The 18,325-nt window shown below is 44.4% G+C and overlaps 1 protein-coding gene across 1 annotated transcript in view; it reads right to left on the bottom strand.

The window, feature by feature from the left end:
- Nucleotides 1–745: 745 nt before the first annotated feature.
- The window catches only part of VAMP3 (vesicle associated membrane protein 3), a 71,261-nt gene continuing 53,681 nt past the window's right edge, over nt 746–18,325 (bottom strand). Inside the window, exons 3-5 of the mRNA XM_068238925.1 lie at nt 13,988–14,146; nt 11,683–11,734; nt 746–7,523 (exon numbers count right to left, since the gene is read on the bottom strand). Coding sequence (XP_068095026.1) covers nt 7,507–7,523; nt 11,683–11,734; nt 13,988–14,146 — 228 coding nt within the window. The 3' untranslated portion in view covers nt 746–7,506. The remainder of the gene's footprint in view (nt 7,524–11,682; nt 11,735–13,987; nt 14,147–18,325) is intronic.

Raw genomic sequence — 18,325 nt, forward strand, 5'->3', positions numbered from 1 at the left:
GGAGCACACCTGTCTGCTTCTGTGCACAAAGGCTGGGAGCACACCTGTCTGCTTCTGTGCACAAAGGCTGGGAGCACACTCATCTTTTTCTGTGCACAAAGGCTGGGAGCACACCGGTCTGTTTCTGTGCACAAGGGCTGGGAGCACAGTGAGCTACAGTGACACTCTTGTATTGCTGAAAAATTCGATCTTCATTCAAGTGTGCATGTATTATTATTTAGTATTTAACTGTCCCTCAGAGAAGATCACAATATATTCCCTACTATAGTCATATGTCTATATCATGTAGTGTATGTTTCATAGTCTAGGGCCAATTTAAAGGGAAGCCAATTAACTTATCGGTATGTTTTTGGGATGTAGGAGGAAACCCGAGTGCCCAGAGGAAACCCCCACAGACACGGGAAGAACATACAAACTCCTTGCAGATTTTGACATGGCTGTGATTCAAACCGGGGACGCTAACCACTACGCCACCGTTCAGCCACATGTATCTAAACTGCAAGCTAGAATCTACTTCCTGTCTTTCTAGCAGATGTTTAGGGGCCCACAGTCCTGGTTCATTCTCCTATGTTTTATTGCCTAGGATGGTGAATTTGCATTAATTAGCAATGCAGCATTTCCTGTGTCATTGTGTCTGTACTCCCTGCAATAAGTATGTTTAGCCTATCTGGCTGGCTCAGAAACTTCTCTGCAATGAATGAAGCCATCCAAGCAAGTCACAATAAAAAAATGCTGAGGCACAAAGTTCTGCAGAAATGGCTTTATTACAAGAGAGATTTGTTAGTTTATACAGGTTGACAATCATGACAACAAGTTATAAAACAGAAGGCAGAGTTATTTTCACTAGAACAAAACTGAGATACATATTTAACAGTCACAGCATGTACAAACTGATGCAGCTGCTTTCAGCGACCCCGAGATGCTGGCAAATACCGGTGTTACATGCCAAATCCTTGTGTGCCGAACAGTTACCCCAGTGATAGGGCCACACCGAGCAGAGGCACGCTGGGACTTGTTATAGGTATAGCGTATCATTCCCCAAACTGAAGGGAAAAGACCACTGTAAACCGGAAGGGTAGAATGACAGAAAAGACTCTTCTCAGACACTAGTCACAATTTATTTCAAACATCTTCATTCATCGCTGGCTTAAAGCAAATCTGAAGCCTAAATAAAACAAAATAAAACCAAACAAATACTTACCTAAGGAGGGGGACGCCTCTGGGTCTTATAGAGCCTTCCCATTCCTTTCCTTATCCTCCAATTCCCCCACAAGTGCATTTGTTTAAATTTCCCACCACAGGAGGCTTCGGAAGATGGGCAGCGCTCTACTGCGCACGCACGAGACAGTGGAGCCCGAGTGCTCCCAAATACTTCTGTAGCCCACACGTAATGGAAGAGAGTGGTCTCCGACTGAGGGGGAGTTAGTGCAGGAACAGCGGGACAAGCAGAGGAACAGGAAGGCTCTATAGGACCTCCCCCTCCATAGGCAAGTATTTTTTTTTTCCCATTTAGGCTTCAGACTCCCCTTTAAATGACTGATATCTAATGGATACATCACGTTCCAGATAAGAAATAGGCACATCTTGGCACACGTTATGTTTCAGCAGAACTAGCTGTATTTGGCATAAGCTGAAATTTACAACTATTAAATGCATTTCATTTTTCACTAGTGGATGAGAAGCTGGAAAGGACCGTGTATGTATTAGTTTGGGCAGCAATGGAAGCTATAGAGACAAAATGGCCGCCCAGCCGTCATCGATGAGTCAAGCTACATGCTGCAGTTTTATACCTGAAACAGAACCCGTTGCAATACAAATGTGGGAATGACGTAAACTTTTTTTAGCTGTTCATCTCAGTTCCTGGGATTCAGTACTTGCTCATGCGGAATTCTTGCAATCATCAAGTGTTTTTAGTGAAGTTAAAAAAAAAATGCACTTGTGAAAACTAAGTGAAACTTCAGCAGAAGTGAAGAGTATGTGTTGGCTAGATACAACATGGTGGCCTTCAGTGCGTCTCCAAATAGAGATCGTCAATGAATTGCAAATTCTTCAGGCTTGCAAGCAAAAATTGTATGCAGTTTGGGTTCAGCCAATCAGAATCAACAGGAAGTTTGACAGGTTTAAAGCCAAGCTGCATTCACAGTTTACATTATATCTGTACGGAATTATTTTCAGCTCACTGACCATCTCGATTCCAACAGCCAACACCTAAGAATTTCCTAGGAGCCATTATAGTGACTCTTGGTCTTGGTGACACCATTGTGCCATGAAAACACAACATGGTTGCGTACTTGCTGTGGTTTAGCTTGGAAGAGGTGTCCTCTATGTATGAACAGGCACTCTTCAATTCTACAGACAGGCACTGGAGGGGTTTATAATGGCAGTATTCAGCCCTTGTGATGACACCCTGAACCACTTTGGCATTAGCCCTTAAGACTATATATACACACACACACACAATATGAAAAAAATGCTTGTATTAAAGCAGGCACTAGAAAAGTGTACAATCTAAGGCACCAGATGGTGGCTATGGTGTATGATGTAGGTTGGGAACCAAATGAGAGAGGTTCGTGGTTAGCCACTCCTTGACAGTGGAACCACGTAACCCTAAAGTTGACGGTCCCCATAGTAGAGAATGGACATGGGGGATGGGAGATTTTGGAAGAACAAAGTCGGGCTATTAGCTTGGTGGGTAAAGACATTAGCCAGAAACTGGACAATAAACCATATCGAACAGTGCTACAATACAGCAGGATCTACAAGGTGCTACTAGCACTGTAGACCTGGACATGCATATAGCACCCATGACTGGGTTTCCATTTGCATAAGTAGGGAGCACCCACATTACACAGCCTGGACCATGCAGTTGGTTACATTACTGTGCGGCACAAGAGTAGGAGCCACTGTCAAGTTCCGACAAGCAGCAGGCTCATATCTCTATTATACTTCGGTTTCATTGGAATTGCCCTTATTGAACGATCCAAAATAGAAAAGAGCTTTGCTAAAGAACATGGCAGATGTAAACAACATGAAGTGAATGAAAAACACCATCTACAAATAACCCAAGTTTCCTCTTTTCATCCTAATCAAGTTATGAAAACCAAACAAAGGCAACAAGGTTAAAATGTGTCTACGTAATAGCTAACTACCATTAAACTTGCTGGAAAAGTTACAGAAGCCTTCAAGGCCTTACACAAGTCAAGTAGAACTTCACAACATGTCTCTGTAAATGTACAGCGAGAATAAATAACCGGAAACCATCCTGGATCTGGCAGAAGGCACTAAAGATTCATGAATACATTTTCACCTGAGAGGAGAACGCCGACACACTCGTGAACAAACAATGTTCTTTGGCAATCAGCAAGCCTATATTCACAAGTTATCAAAGCTTGAACGTCAAACTTGATTTTGCAAGTTTACAGCGGCCTACATTTAAAAACTGACTGACGTCGGACTACAGAGTGTAAAAATATATGGAGACTGCTCAAAACCTGGAATAGAATCTGTGAACCACTAAGACACAACACAGCAGGAAAAAACGAGTGTATTGGCCACAATTTAGACAATGTGAAGTGAAACGTGGAAGAACTGACTGCGACTTGTTTGAATTTTTCAGAATAATCTTTCAACCTCTCAGAGTAGCCAACAAGTAGTCATGTTTATTTACTTGGAGGACAACTCTAAACTAGATAATTCTGTTAACTATGAAACATTGAAAAAGGCTGATTTTTGGTACTTGAAATTTGATGGTCCTTAAGACCCGAGAACAGACTGCTGGTCTGTGGGATCAGCGATGGGTAGCATAGAATTGGAGAGAACACAGAAGTTGTATGAATTCAGAATTGTTGGCACCTTCTTTTCCATCCCTAATGAGACACTCCTCTAATGGAATAGTCTGGGAAGCTATTTTTTCAGTGTGAAATATGTACAACCACAGGGTGAGATACGTAGGGGGGTGGGATACAGTTCCCCAATGCTGGAAAGGAGGGGGGGGGGCAAGAACTAGGGTACTGGAGGAAGAGGCCCCTCCTAGCTGCCCTGAGGGTGGGGAAGCAGAGCATTTATTTTACAGTAATACAGCAGAATGATGATGTATGCATGTAAGCACCACACACTTGGTACTCTTTTGTACGCATGAAGAATACATGTATGGGGGTAAAGTGTGCTACTGAGATTGCTGCCTGGGGTTGATATGAGGCAGGGCAAGGCTGGGCGCATCCAGTAAAGGTAAAAAAGTAATTGGGCAGTTTGGCGAACTCCTACTTATTCCCGTAGAACAGACTCTACAGGGGTGACTTGCTGGTTGAAGAAAATATAGGCCAATCAGAAAATGTAGAATTTTACCAAAATGGACTTCTGCTGGGTGGGAAAAGTTTGTGCTTTCCTGGGTCATAGTGGAACAAGACAGGGTTGCTGAAACATTAGTAAATTAGATACTGGCACAAAGTTATTTCATAGACGAATCTAGTAGTCCTGGATTTATAAAAGCTACGAGAGGCTTTAAAGAGGTTGGCAAAATGTTAGTCGCGCAACACCAATTCTGAAGCCACCACCTATTCTCCCCCCCCCCAAAAAAAAGAGAGTTATATACTCTCCTATGTAGAGGTGATCTATCTCCAAATCCCATAAAGCCTTCCCATTCCACCGTCCATGCCCTCATTCCATCACTGACCCCCCCCCCTTCGGAAGTTCTCACATCCCTTAGTACTTCCATAGACAGTTAGCTCTGTATTGTGCATGCGCTAGTGGGCACTTGTGCAATGCGGAGCTGCAGTTTTCTGAAGCACTCGGGGACAAGATTGCTTTTTGAAGCCTTCAAAGAAGTCACACAGGTGGGAGATTTCAATGAGGGACATTGGTGGACCGAGAGCACAGAGAGGATCAGGAAGGCTTCCCTCTACATAGGATAGTTTATTTTAGGGTGGCTTCAGTATTACTTTACCTGGCAATGGTAAAGAGAAGAGTATATAGATACACAGTCTGTTATCTGATGGGAGTTGCCCTTTTCTGACCCTCGTTTTGAATACCAGTCCCTAATCCAAATCTGTTTCAATACAACTGGTGGCACAAAGTTGGAACCAATATACAAGCCAGGAGTGGAACAGAAACTACGACTGGGAATACAATGTCATGCTTAGAACGGCTGGTTGATTTGTGACAGATCTCCATTCATCTTGTGGCGTCTTTTTGAATTTTGGCTGAATGGCTGTACAAAAAATATCAAAAACCAAAAACACAACTAAAAAAAAGGAAACTAAATACTAAAACTATAACTAAATTCAGTCCAGTTACCGCTGGAGAAGCGCCGCTATGACACATCACAGTATGAACAGTAAACTACTGATTGGCTGGGAGAGATACTTCAATTTTCGCCACACAGTTCTCTTGTTCATTAACTATTGCTTGGCTAAAGAGTGGGGAATCTTAAAACTTGGTACAACATGACAAAATAATCACACAAAAGCAACCAATCGGAGCACAGAATTCATCGGCGTAAGCCAACTAAAGCCCAATGACTGGCAAGCTTTTGGTGTTACCTTTTGATACGGTGGAGAAGGGCTACAAACTTTCCGGTTTTTACGGTTTATCTTTGTACTTAGATGTTTTTCTTCCTTTCTCAGGGGAAGGAGCATAAATCTCTTTGACCGAACACAAAGGACAATTGTAGAATCTCTTGGGTTTCATTATTCTCCCTCAGTTCTTGCTCTAGTGACACCATGGACTTAATATGAGCTCATTAAAGCCCAGGTTGTCACCAGGACAAGAGGAGACAATATACTTAGAATTATGAACACACACTAGAGGTGGACATGGGGAAGGGGATACATCTTCTATAGTAAAGAATGGAGTATATTCCCCATTATTGTGGTATGAGGTTTTACAGCTGTTTCTACCAAACCTCGACTCCTTCCCCCGTATTTCCCAAGGCTCGCTACGACCAGCTTGTTACCCCGTCCATCTGTACTGCAGATGGAAGAGACAACCTGACGGGAAGCTTAACTTCCCCACTCTATTTACAATAAACAGTTTTGGCTGAAGTTATGCTGGTTGAAAAAGGTCTTACACAACATCGCTGTTTTTTGCTCCCTTATTTCTGCTAACCACCTCTGGTGAAAACCAGGAAGTGGTAGAGGGCTGAGGGGAGGAGCATTACTATTTCAAACCAGCCTCCAACTCTCTCCAATCAGCTGCTTCAAACGCATTGTAGAAGTCCTGGAGAAACCCACATGAGGTCATCCTTCAGCCGAGGGTTAACCAATGTAGTATCTGCCTTAGAACCCCCTTTCTTAAACAAACCTAAAGGACAACTGTAAGCTATTAAAACAAAAAAGATAAAAGATACGCACCTGCTCCTCTCTGCGTCCCCACTTTCTACCGCCAGGCGCACGTTCGAATTTCCACCCGGCTTAGTCTTCAAGTACTTCCGAAGGTAAGCTGCTCCGTACTCATGCAGTACAGAGCTGCTTGCTTTTGGAAGTACTCAGAGACCTGAGTATTTGTTGCCTTCTGAGGAGACCCGAAGACCCCTTCGTCTTTAAAGTTGGAGGCAGGAACTTTAAAGTGGTAGAATGAGGGGATGCAGTGATGAATGGGAAGGCCCCAAGGGATCCAGAGTCTTCTCTCCTCTTAAAGTGTACCTGAGAAGGGAAGAGTCTCAGGTACCACCATACTTACCTGGGGCTTCCTTAGCCCCCTAGAGAACACTCGTCCCTCGCCGTCTCCCCCCGTGGCACCTGTCACTTGCAATTCAGCCTGGCCAAGTTGTGCTTCATCACCTATGCATGGCCTGGCCAGGCCAGGCACACTCCCCTTCACTCCCATGTCGGAGCATTCTGCGCTTTTGCAGTACTATGGCGCATACGCAATACAATCCAAGGGGCAAAAACTTGACAGGGGAGCACGCCTTGCTGCGCAATGAAGCGCAACTCGGCCAAGCTTTCGGGCTAAATTGCAAGTGACCGGAACCACCCAGGGAGATGGCGAGGGACGAGCGGCCTCAAGAGGGCTTAAAGAAGCCCCAGGTAAGTATGGAACCTGAGAATCTTCTCGTCTCAGGTTACCTTTAAGTGAGTAACTTTTTTTTTTTACTAGGTTACAGTTGTCTTTTTTGTTGTCCTTCTCCAAGTCATCCACAAAATATAAAAAAAGTCAAAGGTAAACTGTTCACAAAGCTCTGCGTTCGCAGTAGTATAAATCATCTTTGTGTAGTGAAAAAAAAGAGAAAAAAACTTGAGTACAAACATTTACAAACCTGGAAAAAGTTGTGTCAAATTAATTATTACATTGTGCTAAGACAGTGCAAATGGTGCAAAGCTGTGCATCGCAGCGGTCAACATCCCAGAAAAGGCACTTCAACAAGACAAGAGAGCAACCCTAAAAAGTAATATAAATGGACTCATAGCCATCACAGAATATAAACTCTTGAATACAGCAGATCTGATATGGGAGGGAACTGTGGCTCGAATCGGGCATCAGCTCCACCTCTTCTCCCACCACCAGCAGGTCTCACGATACGCTCCACACTGAAAAACATCCATAGAAGAGACGTCAGAGCAAATCAAAGAGGTTTATAGAGAACTAGTAAAAAAGGCCCGCCCATTAACCTCCTTAGCGGTATGCCCGACACTGTGTTGGGCTGCTTGCTGGCCTCAGGAGTCCCTCAGGAAGAAGTCTTCCTGAAAGGCAAGTGTGGCTTCTGTACTAATGAAGACCCTTTGCGAATACAAATGTTTTCATAGATCCATGCAGCATTCAGCTACAGAGCTCACTGTCAGTGCTGAAGCAACTCAGTTAGCCGATGCCAAATAAATCACCTGTAAATTATCTGGTCAGTAGCCCAGACAACACCTTCCTGCTCTAAAGGCCGACTGTCTTAAAGGATACCCGAACTGACAGGTGACATGATGAGATAGACATGTGTATGTACAGTGCCAAGCACGCCAATAACTATACGGTGTTCCTTTTTTACTTTCTCTGCCTGAAAGAGTTAAATATCAGGTATGTAAGTGGCTGACTCAGTCCTGACTCAGACAGGAAGTGACTACAGTGTGACCCTCACTCATAAGAAATTTCTCTTTATCTCTTTCCTGCTCTCAGAAGCCATTTCTGCTAGGAAAGTGTTTTATAGTTGGAATTTCTTATCAGTGAGGGTCACACTGTAGTTACTTCCTGTGTAAGTCAGGACTGAGTCAGCCACTTACATACCTGATATTTAACTCTTTCAGGCAGAGAAAGAAAAAAAAGGAGCACAGCCTGGTTATTTGTGTGCTAGGCACTGTACATACCCATGTCTATCTCATGTCACTTCAGGTATCCTTTAAGCTACAAATTTCTCAGAGGTTCAGTTCGTCCCTTTCCAATTATACAGTACTTCCAGTGTAAATTCTCTATTATTGCTGCATGGATCGGCAAGTGGTAGGGCCAATCACTCACCAAGACACTTCTAATTCATTAATGGTGGAAACTCCGCCCATTCCATTTGTAAAACAGCTTCGGCCATGTTTCCTGAGGACTTCTGAAATTCTGTGGCTATCCACCCCCTGTTCAACAAACACTAACTAAGCTATTGCTGCCGAGCTGGGGGCAGACCATGGAAAGCAAGTGGGGGTGGCTACAGCTTTAGAAGACTTTGGGGGAAAAAAAAACACCACCACCATGGTGGATTCGTCAAGGAGGGTGGGTGGAGTTTCTGTCATTAATTCATTACGGGCCAGCAGGTAAGTAATTAAACCTACCACCCACTGATCCTGGCAGCAATAATAGATACATTGCAGCCTCTGTTCTTTATACTGGGAGAAGGCTTTAAGCCTTATATACATGCTATGTAAACTGGCAGATGCAGCCTGAACCCTCTGCACAAGTCTACCTAGAGTCTGGGTCTTTAAACCTCATAAACTGATAAGCGCAGTATTCCCATTTTCCACCTGCCAGAAGCAGTTTTATCGTGGGTCGCGCTGTACACATGCTATAGAAGTGACTGCCATTATTGGCCGCCTCGACAGAGTTTCATCTGGTGTGTGTACATAGTAGACAGGCCCTTCTAAAAAAATTAGCATATTGTGATAAAGTTCATTATTTTCTGTAATGTACTGATAAACAGACTTTCATATAATTTAGATTCATTACGCACAACTGAAGTAGTTCAAGCCTTTTATTGTTTTAATATTGATGATTTTGGCATACAGCTCATGAAAACCCAAAATTCCTATCTCAAAAAATTAGCATATTTCATCCGACCAATAAAAGAAAAAAAAAAAAAAGTTTTTAAAACAAAAAAAGTCAACCTTCAAATAATTATGTTCAGTTATGCACTCAATACTTGGTCGGGAATCCTTTTGCAGAAATGACTGCTTCAATGCGGCGTGGCATGGAGGCAATCAGCCTGTGGCACTGCTCAGGTGTTATGGAGGCCCAGGATGCTTCGATAGCGGCCTTAAGCTCATCCAGAGCGTTGGGTCTTGTGTCTCGCAACTTTCTCTTCACGATATCCCACAGATTCTCTACGGGGTTCAGGTCAGGAGAGTTGGCAGGCCAATTGAGCACAGTAATACCATGGTCAGTAAACCATTTAGCAGTGGTTTTGGCACTGTGAGCAGGTGCCAGGTCGTGCTGAAAAATGAAATCTTCATCTCCATAAAGCTTTTCAGCAGATGGAAGCATGAAGTGCTCCAAAATCTCCTGATAGCTAGCTGCATTGACCCTGCCCTTGATAAAACACAGTGGACCAACACCAGCAGCTGACATGGGACCCCAGACCATCACTGACTGTGGGTACTTGACACTGGACTTCAGGCATTTTGCCATTTCCCTCTCCCCAGTCTTCCTCCAGACTCTGGCACCTTGATTTCCGAATGACATGCAAAAGTTGCTTTCATCTGAAAAAAGTACATTGGACCACTGAGCAACAGTCCAGTGCTGCTTCTCTGTAGCCCAGGTCAAGCGCTTCTCCGCTGTTTCTGGTTCAACAGTGGCTTGACCTGGGGAATGCGGCACCTGTAGCCCATTTCCTGCACACGCCTGTACACGGTGGCTCTGGATGTTTCTACTCCAGACTCAGTCCACTGCTTCCGCAGGTCCCCCAAGGTCTGGAATCGGTCCTTCTCCACAATCTTCCTCAGGGTCCGGTCACCCCTTCTCTTTGTGCAGCGTTTTCTGCCACACTTTTTCCTTCTCACAGACTTCCCACTGAGGTGCCTTGATACAGCACTCTGGAAACAGCCTATTCGTTCAGAAATTTCTTTCTGTGTCTTACCCTCTTGCTTGAGGGCGTCAGTAATGGCCTTCTGGACAGCAGTCAGGTCGGCAGTCTTACCCATGATTGCAGTTTTGAGTAATGAACCAGGCTGGGAGTTTTTAAAAGCCTCAAGAATGTTTTGCAGGTGTTCAGAGTTAATTCGTTGATTCATATGATTAGGTCAATAGCTCGTTTAGAGAACCTTTTCATGATATGCTAATTTTTTGAGATAGGAATTTTGGGTTTTCATGAGCTGTATGCCAAAATCATCAATATTAAAACAATAAAAGGCTTGAACTACTTCAGTTGTATGTAATGAATGTAAAATATATGAAAGTCTAATGTTTACCAGTACATTACAGAAAATAGTGAACTATCACAATATGCTAATTTTTTGAGAAGGACCTGAACATACCTGGGGCTTCCTCCATGCACCTTCGGCCTGATGGCTTCCTTGTCGCCGCCCTCCGCCTCCTGGATCCTCCATTACTGCACCCAGGATCTTCTGCCAGTCGGTACAGGCATGCTCCCCCTATGCGTGTCCACAGCCAGGAGGGTTGTGTGCCTGCACAATAGTACTATGCATGTGCAGAACGCTCCCGGCATCAGGAGCACGACAGGGGCACTAGAGTGGCTGGGTGGCGCATGCACAGCAAGCCAGACTCCCAAAGTTACTGGGAGCAATAACGGAGGATCCAGGAGGCGGAGGATGGCGGCGAGGGAGCCATCAGGCTGGATGAAGCCCCGGGTATGTATGAATCTTTCTTTTAACCTCAGGTTTACTTTAAAGAGACTGAAGTCTCGTTTTTTACCTTGTTTTTTCATATAATCCTGTTGTACTTGAATGTCCCACCAGATTCGCCGCATCCCCACGGCAGATGAACGATTTATTCCTGTGTAATAGACCAGCAAAGTTCTACAACTTTTCTGGTCGCAGATTGTGCTGCCCTGGCTCGCTTCCTGGAAAAGCAGAGGTTTGAGCCGTAGCTCAGCCTCTCCGCAATCAATCTCCGCCTCCTCCCCACCCCTCAGTGAAGGAAGACAGAGGGGTGGGGAGAAGGCGGAGATCCAATGAGATTGATTGCGGAGAGGATGAGCTACAGCTCAAAGCTCTGCCTCTCCAGGGCAGCAGAATCTGCGACCTGCAAAGTCTTAGAACTTTGCTGGTCTATTACACAGGAATAAATCATTCATCTGCCGCGGGAATGCAGCGAATCTAGTGGGACATTCATGTACAACAGGATTATATGGAAAAACAAGGTAAAAAAACGAGACTTCAGAGTCTCTAAGTCTGAGGAGCCTAGCATATGAATTGCACACAATTATCCCACTGCTTGCACTGACGCTGGACAGTCCCAGTGTAAGAGAAGAGAAGATGACACAGAAGTCACTCTATAGTGCAGCAGGAGGGACAATAACACATTGTGGCAAATAACTGAAATACTCACCAATGATAATGATGATGATTACCACTATCACTGCTATTAGTATGGCCCACATCTAGAACGAGAAGAAAAAAATATGTTATAGAGTAGAATACTTATAAAGCACTTAGTCTAGTTGTGAGGTCTGCCATGCAAGGCTGACTATAAGGCCAGTTTACACTATGGCTATCATTCATAAAGCATTTCCGCATGCGGAAATGCTTAAAGAGTAACTGTCAGGCTGCAGAAGCTAATTTAAACCTCTATTCTCCTGTGTTAAACAGTTTAGAAGGAAGCCAAAAAGGCATTAGTGAAGATAAAAATCTCTCTTACCTTTGATGTGTGCTTATCAGCAAAGCTGTTAGACCCAAGCAGGACGCAAGCCGCATACTATACTGCAAAGCATTCTCGGGCCCTCCCCTCGGCTGCTAATGAGACGTTACAGCAGCTTGTAATCAGTCCAGCGCGTAGCACTGATAAATCTCCGGGCAGAGTACACTGCAGGAGTCAGCTATTGTTCCTAGCCACATGGCTAATTAATAAATATTCACTGCACACTGTTATTCAGTACGAGCTTTTCTGTTATCAGGAAGCAGGGAGGACATGACGACACATTTGGCTTCATAGAAGACAGAAAAACATGGAACCTGCCATGAGCTGTCAGGAGCATCAATCTCTGCATATACTATATAAAAATTCTGTGAAGTACAAACGTGGACAGTGAAATGCATATGTAATGTAAGTACAGCCAATCTTTAGCTACTGATATATGTGTTTATTTTCTCTGAGACCTTATACCTAACAGCTCCTCTTTAAAACAGCAGACTTTACCGAACACTCAGCAAGTTCTGCATTCATAAAGCCTCTTTCCACATCAAAAAATGACACTACCGAGCAGAGCGATAAATCAACGCCTTGTGCAGTGATTATCGGGACAAATGTAACAAAATAGTGTACAAGATACAGAGGCGCCAAAAGAATAAAAGGTAATTAAATGAACTTAAAAAACCAACTGGTTAAACAGAGGAGGCAGCGGTGGTCTTACCCCCTCCAAACAGACACAGGCAAGGACTGCGATTCAGACAGTCAACAATTTATTCGGAACTCCAAAAAACAATGCAACGCGTTTCACGGGCCATACATCCCGCTTCCTCAGGCAAAATACAGTAGGAGTCACAGAGGCGCCGAGCTCGCTGATATAATACAGATGCTGTGACTCCTACTGTATTTTGCCTGAGGAAGCGGGATGTATGGCCCGTGAAACGCGTTGCATTGTTTTTTGGAGTTCCGAATAAATTGTTGACTGTCTGAATCGCAGTCCTTGCCTGTGTCTGTTTGAAGGGGGTAAGACCACCGCTGCCTCCTCTGTTTAACCAGTTGGTTTTTTAAGTTCATTTAATTACCTTTTATTCTTTTGGCGCCTCTGTATCTTGTACACTACATTGAGTCCACCCTGGGTGGAGGGTTGTTACCCTATTTTCCTGTCTACAGAGAGCGACTTTTTATTCCTGAGTGGGGTCAGGATTGTTCTCCCCACCTGCCTATACAGTGGTTGCCTATTGGTAACCCTGGTTTGTGAGTATAATTTTAACTTCTCATTTATTTTGTTGTCCCCAAGACGAATTACACTATTGGGGCTCTTGGTGTCCCTCTGCTTTAAATGTAACAAAATGGTAATTCATAAAGAATTACGCAAGCGGTATGTGGACGGGAAATGCCGCTCCCTCTCATGTGGCGATACTAATGTAAAGTGAATGGACACACAGACCTCCCAGGCAGCTGCAGTAGAACGGAACACGGAGAAATGTGTCAACTCGGCAGCTTCCTGTGTCTCCGCCTGCCTACCGTCAGCCTAGCTCGGGGAATCTCCGCAGTGCTATCGCACCTGGATACATTTTTATGAATGCCCACTCAGAAGTCTAAAATACCGGCAGCGGTGTTTTCCCGCATTGATTCTCCTTACCGACAGCTCCTTCATGAATGATACCCTTAATCAGTTGCCCTCAGTTAAAACTGAAAGGACAACCGATTTTCAAACTAATGCCCATGTTTTCCTATGGCACAGTTCACACTATACACGGTTTAACTGAAAGATTTTTCATAATGCACTGCTATGGAGAAGAAAAAAAAACGTGTACCAACTGATTAAGTGTTAACGGGGCCTTCTGGTTTCAGCTCATTTACAAGCATTGCGGGTCATTGCCACAAGCCCCTCCCAGTCACCTCCCCCTTTCTACTCATCGGCACAGCAAAGAGGGCTGGACACTTCTGATGAGTCAGCAGTTTACACTTATACTACAGATTAGTGGGAAAGGAGAGAAATCCTCACCTTGCAGTTCTTCCACCAGTATTTTCTCTTTAGTCTGGCTGCGCTGGTCTCAAACTGTGAGGCTCCAGCCTGGAGGGCGTCTGCTCGATCGTCTAAATCGGTCAACTTCTGGTCCCTCTCCAGGACTTTGTCCACATTGACTCTCATAATGTCCACCACCTATCGTTCAGAAAAGAGAAGGTAAAACATCTCAATGAGCAGAAATGGACATCAAGCACAGGTGGTCTCCTACTTACAGACAGGTTACCTTCCAGGAGTTTAGTATGAACACAGAGGCGAACACTGCTATTCCAGCACAGGAGATTTGGGCGCAGCCGGCGCCACCATAGGCCGTAATAGGAATTACAGCTATAGTGAGCAACTTCGGCGCCGTCAGAAGCTGGAGCTGAAGTTACTATTTAACTACCTCAAGACCGCGTCTCGCCAATGGGCGTGACCGCGGCGGCAGCCGGAGGACCGCCTAACGCCAATTGGTGTAAAGTCCTGGGGCCGACTACTGCAGAAGATCGCACATCTCCTGCTTGGTAGGCGGAGCTCCGCTTTCAGTCTCCCAGCGGAGATTGTACATCGCTGCAACATACAGCAGCACTGTACTGGGGACAGCCGTGTGTCACGGCTGTGCCCCTGGGGCACAAGAGAGCGATCGGCAGTGATAGGCAGAAGCCTATCACAGCCGATCACTGTAATAGGCTGGCCAGGGGACGGAGGGAGGGAGGGTGGGAATAATAAAAGAAAAATATATAAAAAAGAGAACACAGAACAAACATTTGTAAAAAAGAAAAAAACATATTAAACATCCTGGGGGGCTATCAGACCCCGCCAATAGAAAGCTCTGTTGGAGGGGAGAAAGGGAGAAATCACTTGAGTGGTGTGTTGTGTGGTCCTGCAGCTTGGCCTTAAAGCTGCAGTGACCCATTTCAGTAAATATGGCCTGGTCTTTAGGGGGGGTTTAGCACTGTGGTCCTCAAGTGGTTAAACACTGTAATTCGGCCTCCAGCAATTGCTGGAAGCCAAATTATTTCATTCCCCCACTATCCACATGGATATAGAGGGGGAATAGTATTTAACATCGCCGGGAACTTGTGCAGAAGCAGGATAAGCCATACTGGCTGTATCCTGCGCCCAAGTCTACCGGCGGGGGTTTCTCTCGTGCGCATACAAAGGCGCCAAAAGGATAAAAGTATCTAAAAAGTTTAAAACATGAGGAGGCAGTGGTGGACTTATCTCCTCCAAGCGGACACAAAAATTGCCGATGAGTTTGTCAAATAGAACAAGTTTATTTACCAACTCCAGGTGACAATGCAACAAGTTTCGCAGGTTTGATCCCGCTTCATCAGGCAATAGCAGATGTGGTCAGTGGAAGAGCCAGATACCTCTGAGGTGCAAGGTGAGAGCAATAACCACTATGCCACCGTGCTGCCTGTGTTCACTTATAGTAAACTTCTGAGATCGTAAACTACTTTTCCTGGTCCCCTCTGTGTTTACTATAAAGGGATTTTACTGCAATAAATTCTAATATAGTAAACCTCTAGTTATTGTAAACCCAGTCACCAGGTCTACGCCATGTGCCTATATGTATATACAATGTATAACCAATCCTAACGTAGTAAACTTCTGTTCACTATAAGGGGATTTTACTGTATTAGTTTTAACAATGTTTTTTGGTAGTTTTCAACATGCTTTTTTAAAGAGACACTGAAGCGAAAAAAAAATGATGATGATGATGATGATTTGTATGTGTAGTACAGCTAAGAAAAAAAACATTAAGATCAGATACATCAGTCTAATTGTTTCCAGTGCAGGAAGAGTTGAGAAACTCCAGTTGTTATCTCTATGCAAAAAAGCTATTAAGCTCTCCGACTAAAGGTAGCCATACACTGGTCGATGTGCCATTAGATCGACCAGCTGACAGATCCCTATCTGATCGAATCTGATCAGAGAGGGATCGTATGGCTGCCTTTACTGCAAACAGATTGTGAATCGATTTCAGCCTGAAACCGATTCACCATCTGCTGAGCTGCTCCTGCCGCCTGTCCCCCCCCCCCGTATACATTACCTGACACTGGCTCCCGGGCATCTTCTCCGCATTGCACGGCTCTGTTCCGGATCCATTACGGCGCTTCCTGTGTTACTCCGTGACCAGGAAGTTCAAATAGAGCGCCCTCTATTAGAACTTCCTGGTCACTGCAGTGACACAGGAAGCACCGGGATGGATGGAGCCGGAACAGAGCCGTGCAGCACGGAGAAGACGCCCGGGAGCCAGCCTCAGGTAATGTATACCTGATCGGATCGGCCGCCGCTAGCGACGCGCACTTTACCCGCGGGAGATCGAGGGTAATTTCCCGCACGGCGCGATCGACGGACCGATCAGATTTCGGGAGGGAATCGGATCGGCGGCTGCGTTTACCGCGAACGATTGGCAGCAGATTCGATCCCAGGATCGAATCTGCTGTCGAAACGCCCGGGAATCGACCTAGTGTATGGCTACCTTAACTTAGTCCTGGAGAGGGCTGTTATCTGACTTTTATTATCTCAACTGTAATTGAACTGTTTACTTTTCCTCTGCTAGAGGAGAGGTCATTACTTCACAGACTGCTCTGAAAGACTCATTTTGAATGCTGAGTGTTGTGTAATCTGCACATATTATAGAGTGATGCAATGTTAGAAAAAACACTATATACCTGAAAATAAAAATATGAGAATATTTTCTTTGCTGCTAATCTTCTAGTAATTATTCATAGTAGGGATTAGATTGTGAGCTCCTTTGAGGGACAGTTAGTGACAAGATATATATATATATACACACTGTACAGCGCTGCGTAATATGTCGGCGCTATATAAATACTAAATAATAATAATAATAATAAAAAAAATAGTACACAACCAATTCATTATATCATATTTTTTCGCTTCAGTGTCTCTTAAACTACTTACAACAGTTTATACAATACTGTACCATGTAACAAAAATATGTAGAAACAAAAGCTGTACTGTATATTTTCTACATAGAGACAACTTTGTACTGTAAGTGGTTTGTAAGTAGGGGACTGTGTGTATATATAAAGGAGGATAGATACAATTGTTTATCTCATCAGTTTATTTTCACTTACGGTTCACGCTACCTATACTGGGGGGACATAACACTGGCAGCATGGCTTTTATCTACAGTAGCACTTTTTATTTTTAACCACTCTGCGACAGCCTAATGCCGATCGGTGGCCACAGAGTGTTTCCCCCAGGACCGCCTAACGCCGACCGGCATCAGGTCCTGGGGGCGGAGATTAGTGTGGACAGTGTGGATGCGCGCGCTTCCCCGCTGAGCAGCCTGCCAGCCACGATCGGAGCTGGCAGGCAGTAATTTAAAAAAAAAAAACACCGGAACAACATGTACAGTGGTGCAATCTAGTGCAGCACTGTACGGGGGACAGCTCTGTCACTGAGCTGTCCCCAGGAGAGGTTCACAACGCGATCCCTCTCATAGGCTGATGCCTATGAGAGGTGATCGCACTGATTAGATCTCGGAGGGGAGGGATAATTTAAAAAAAATAGACTATTTAAAAAAAAAAAAAAAAAAACCTAAAAAATAAAATGAATAAAAAAAAAAATATATAAAAAAAACGCAGCAACAATCACATGCCACCAACAGAAAGCTTTGCTGGTGGCAAGAAAAGGAGGCAAGATTAATTTAGTTGAATGGCCCTGCAGCGAACTGTTGAAGCTGCAGAGTGCTGAATTGTAAAAAATGGCCTGGTCAGTAAGGAACAATTGGGGGGGTGGATGGGGGGATTGGTGATCAGTAAGCCTCTGGTCCTCAAGCAGTTAAAATGGAATTTGTTAAAAACGGAGAAATCATGCATTTTTTCAAAATTTTCCCATTAAAATATGTAGAAAACATTTTTCTTGGGACACAATACAACCTCATGAAAGTCTAGTTTGTCTGGGAAAAAAAAAACTATATAAAGATCATTGTGAGTAGGGATAAAGTTATTGCTGACTAACATAGCTAAATCGTCAAAACTGCTTTGGTCCATAAAGGGAAAACAAGGTCTGGATGCTTAAAAAAATGACTATAGGGAGAAGGAAAAACTATAAAGTCCAGCTGACTCCCTATACGAAAAACACAGTATATATTTACTGCGATAAACCGGGCCGGTTCAAGTAACAATTGGGCCCTATGGCAAAATTAGCCTGGGGGCCCCCAACAGACACCCACTGACCAAAAAGCGTCATTAGAGGCCCTTTGTTGCAGCCAAACTTCCCTCCTGGGCCCCTGAGCTGGCTGCTGACCCTCCCCCAATCACCTCCCACCTTAACAGTCTCTGCAGACTCCCTGGGGAG

This window comes from Hyperolius riggenbachi, chromosome 6 (assembly GCF_040937935.1).
Source record: "Hyperolius riggenbachi isolate aHypRig1 chromosome 6, aHypRig1.pri, whole genome shotgun sequence".
Lineage (NCBI taxonomy): Eukaryota > Metazoa > Chordata > Amphibia > Anura > Hyperoliidae > Hyperolius > Hyperolius riggenbachi.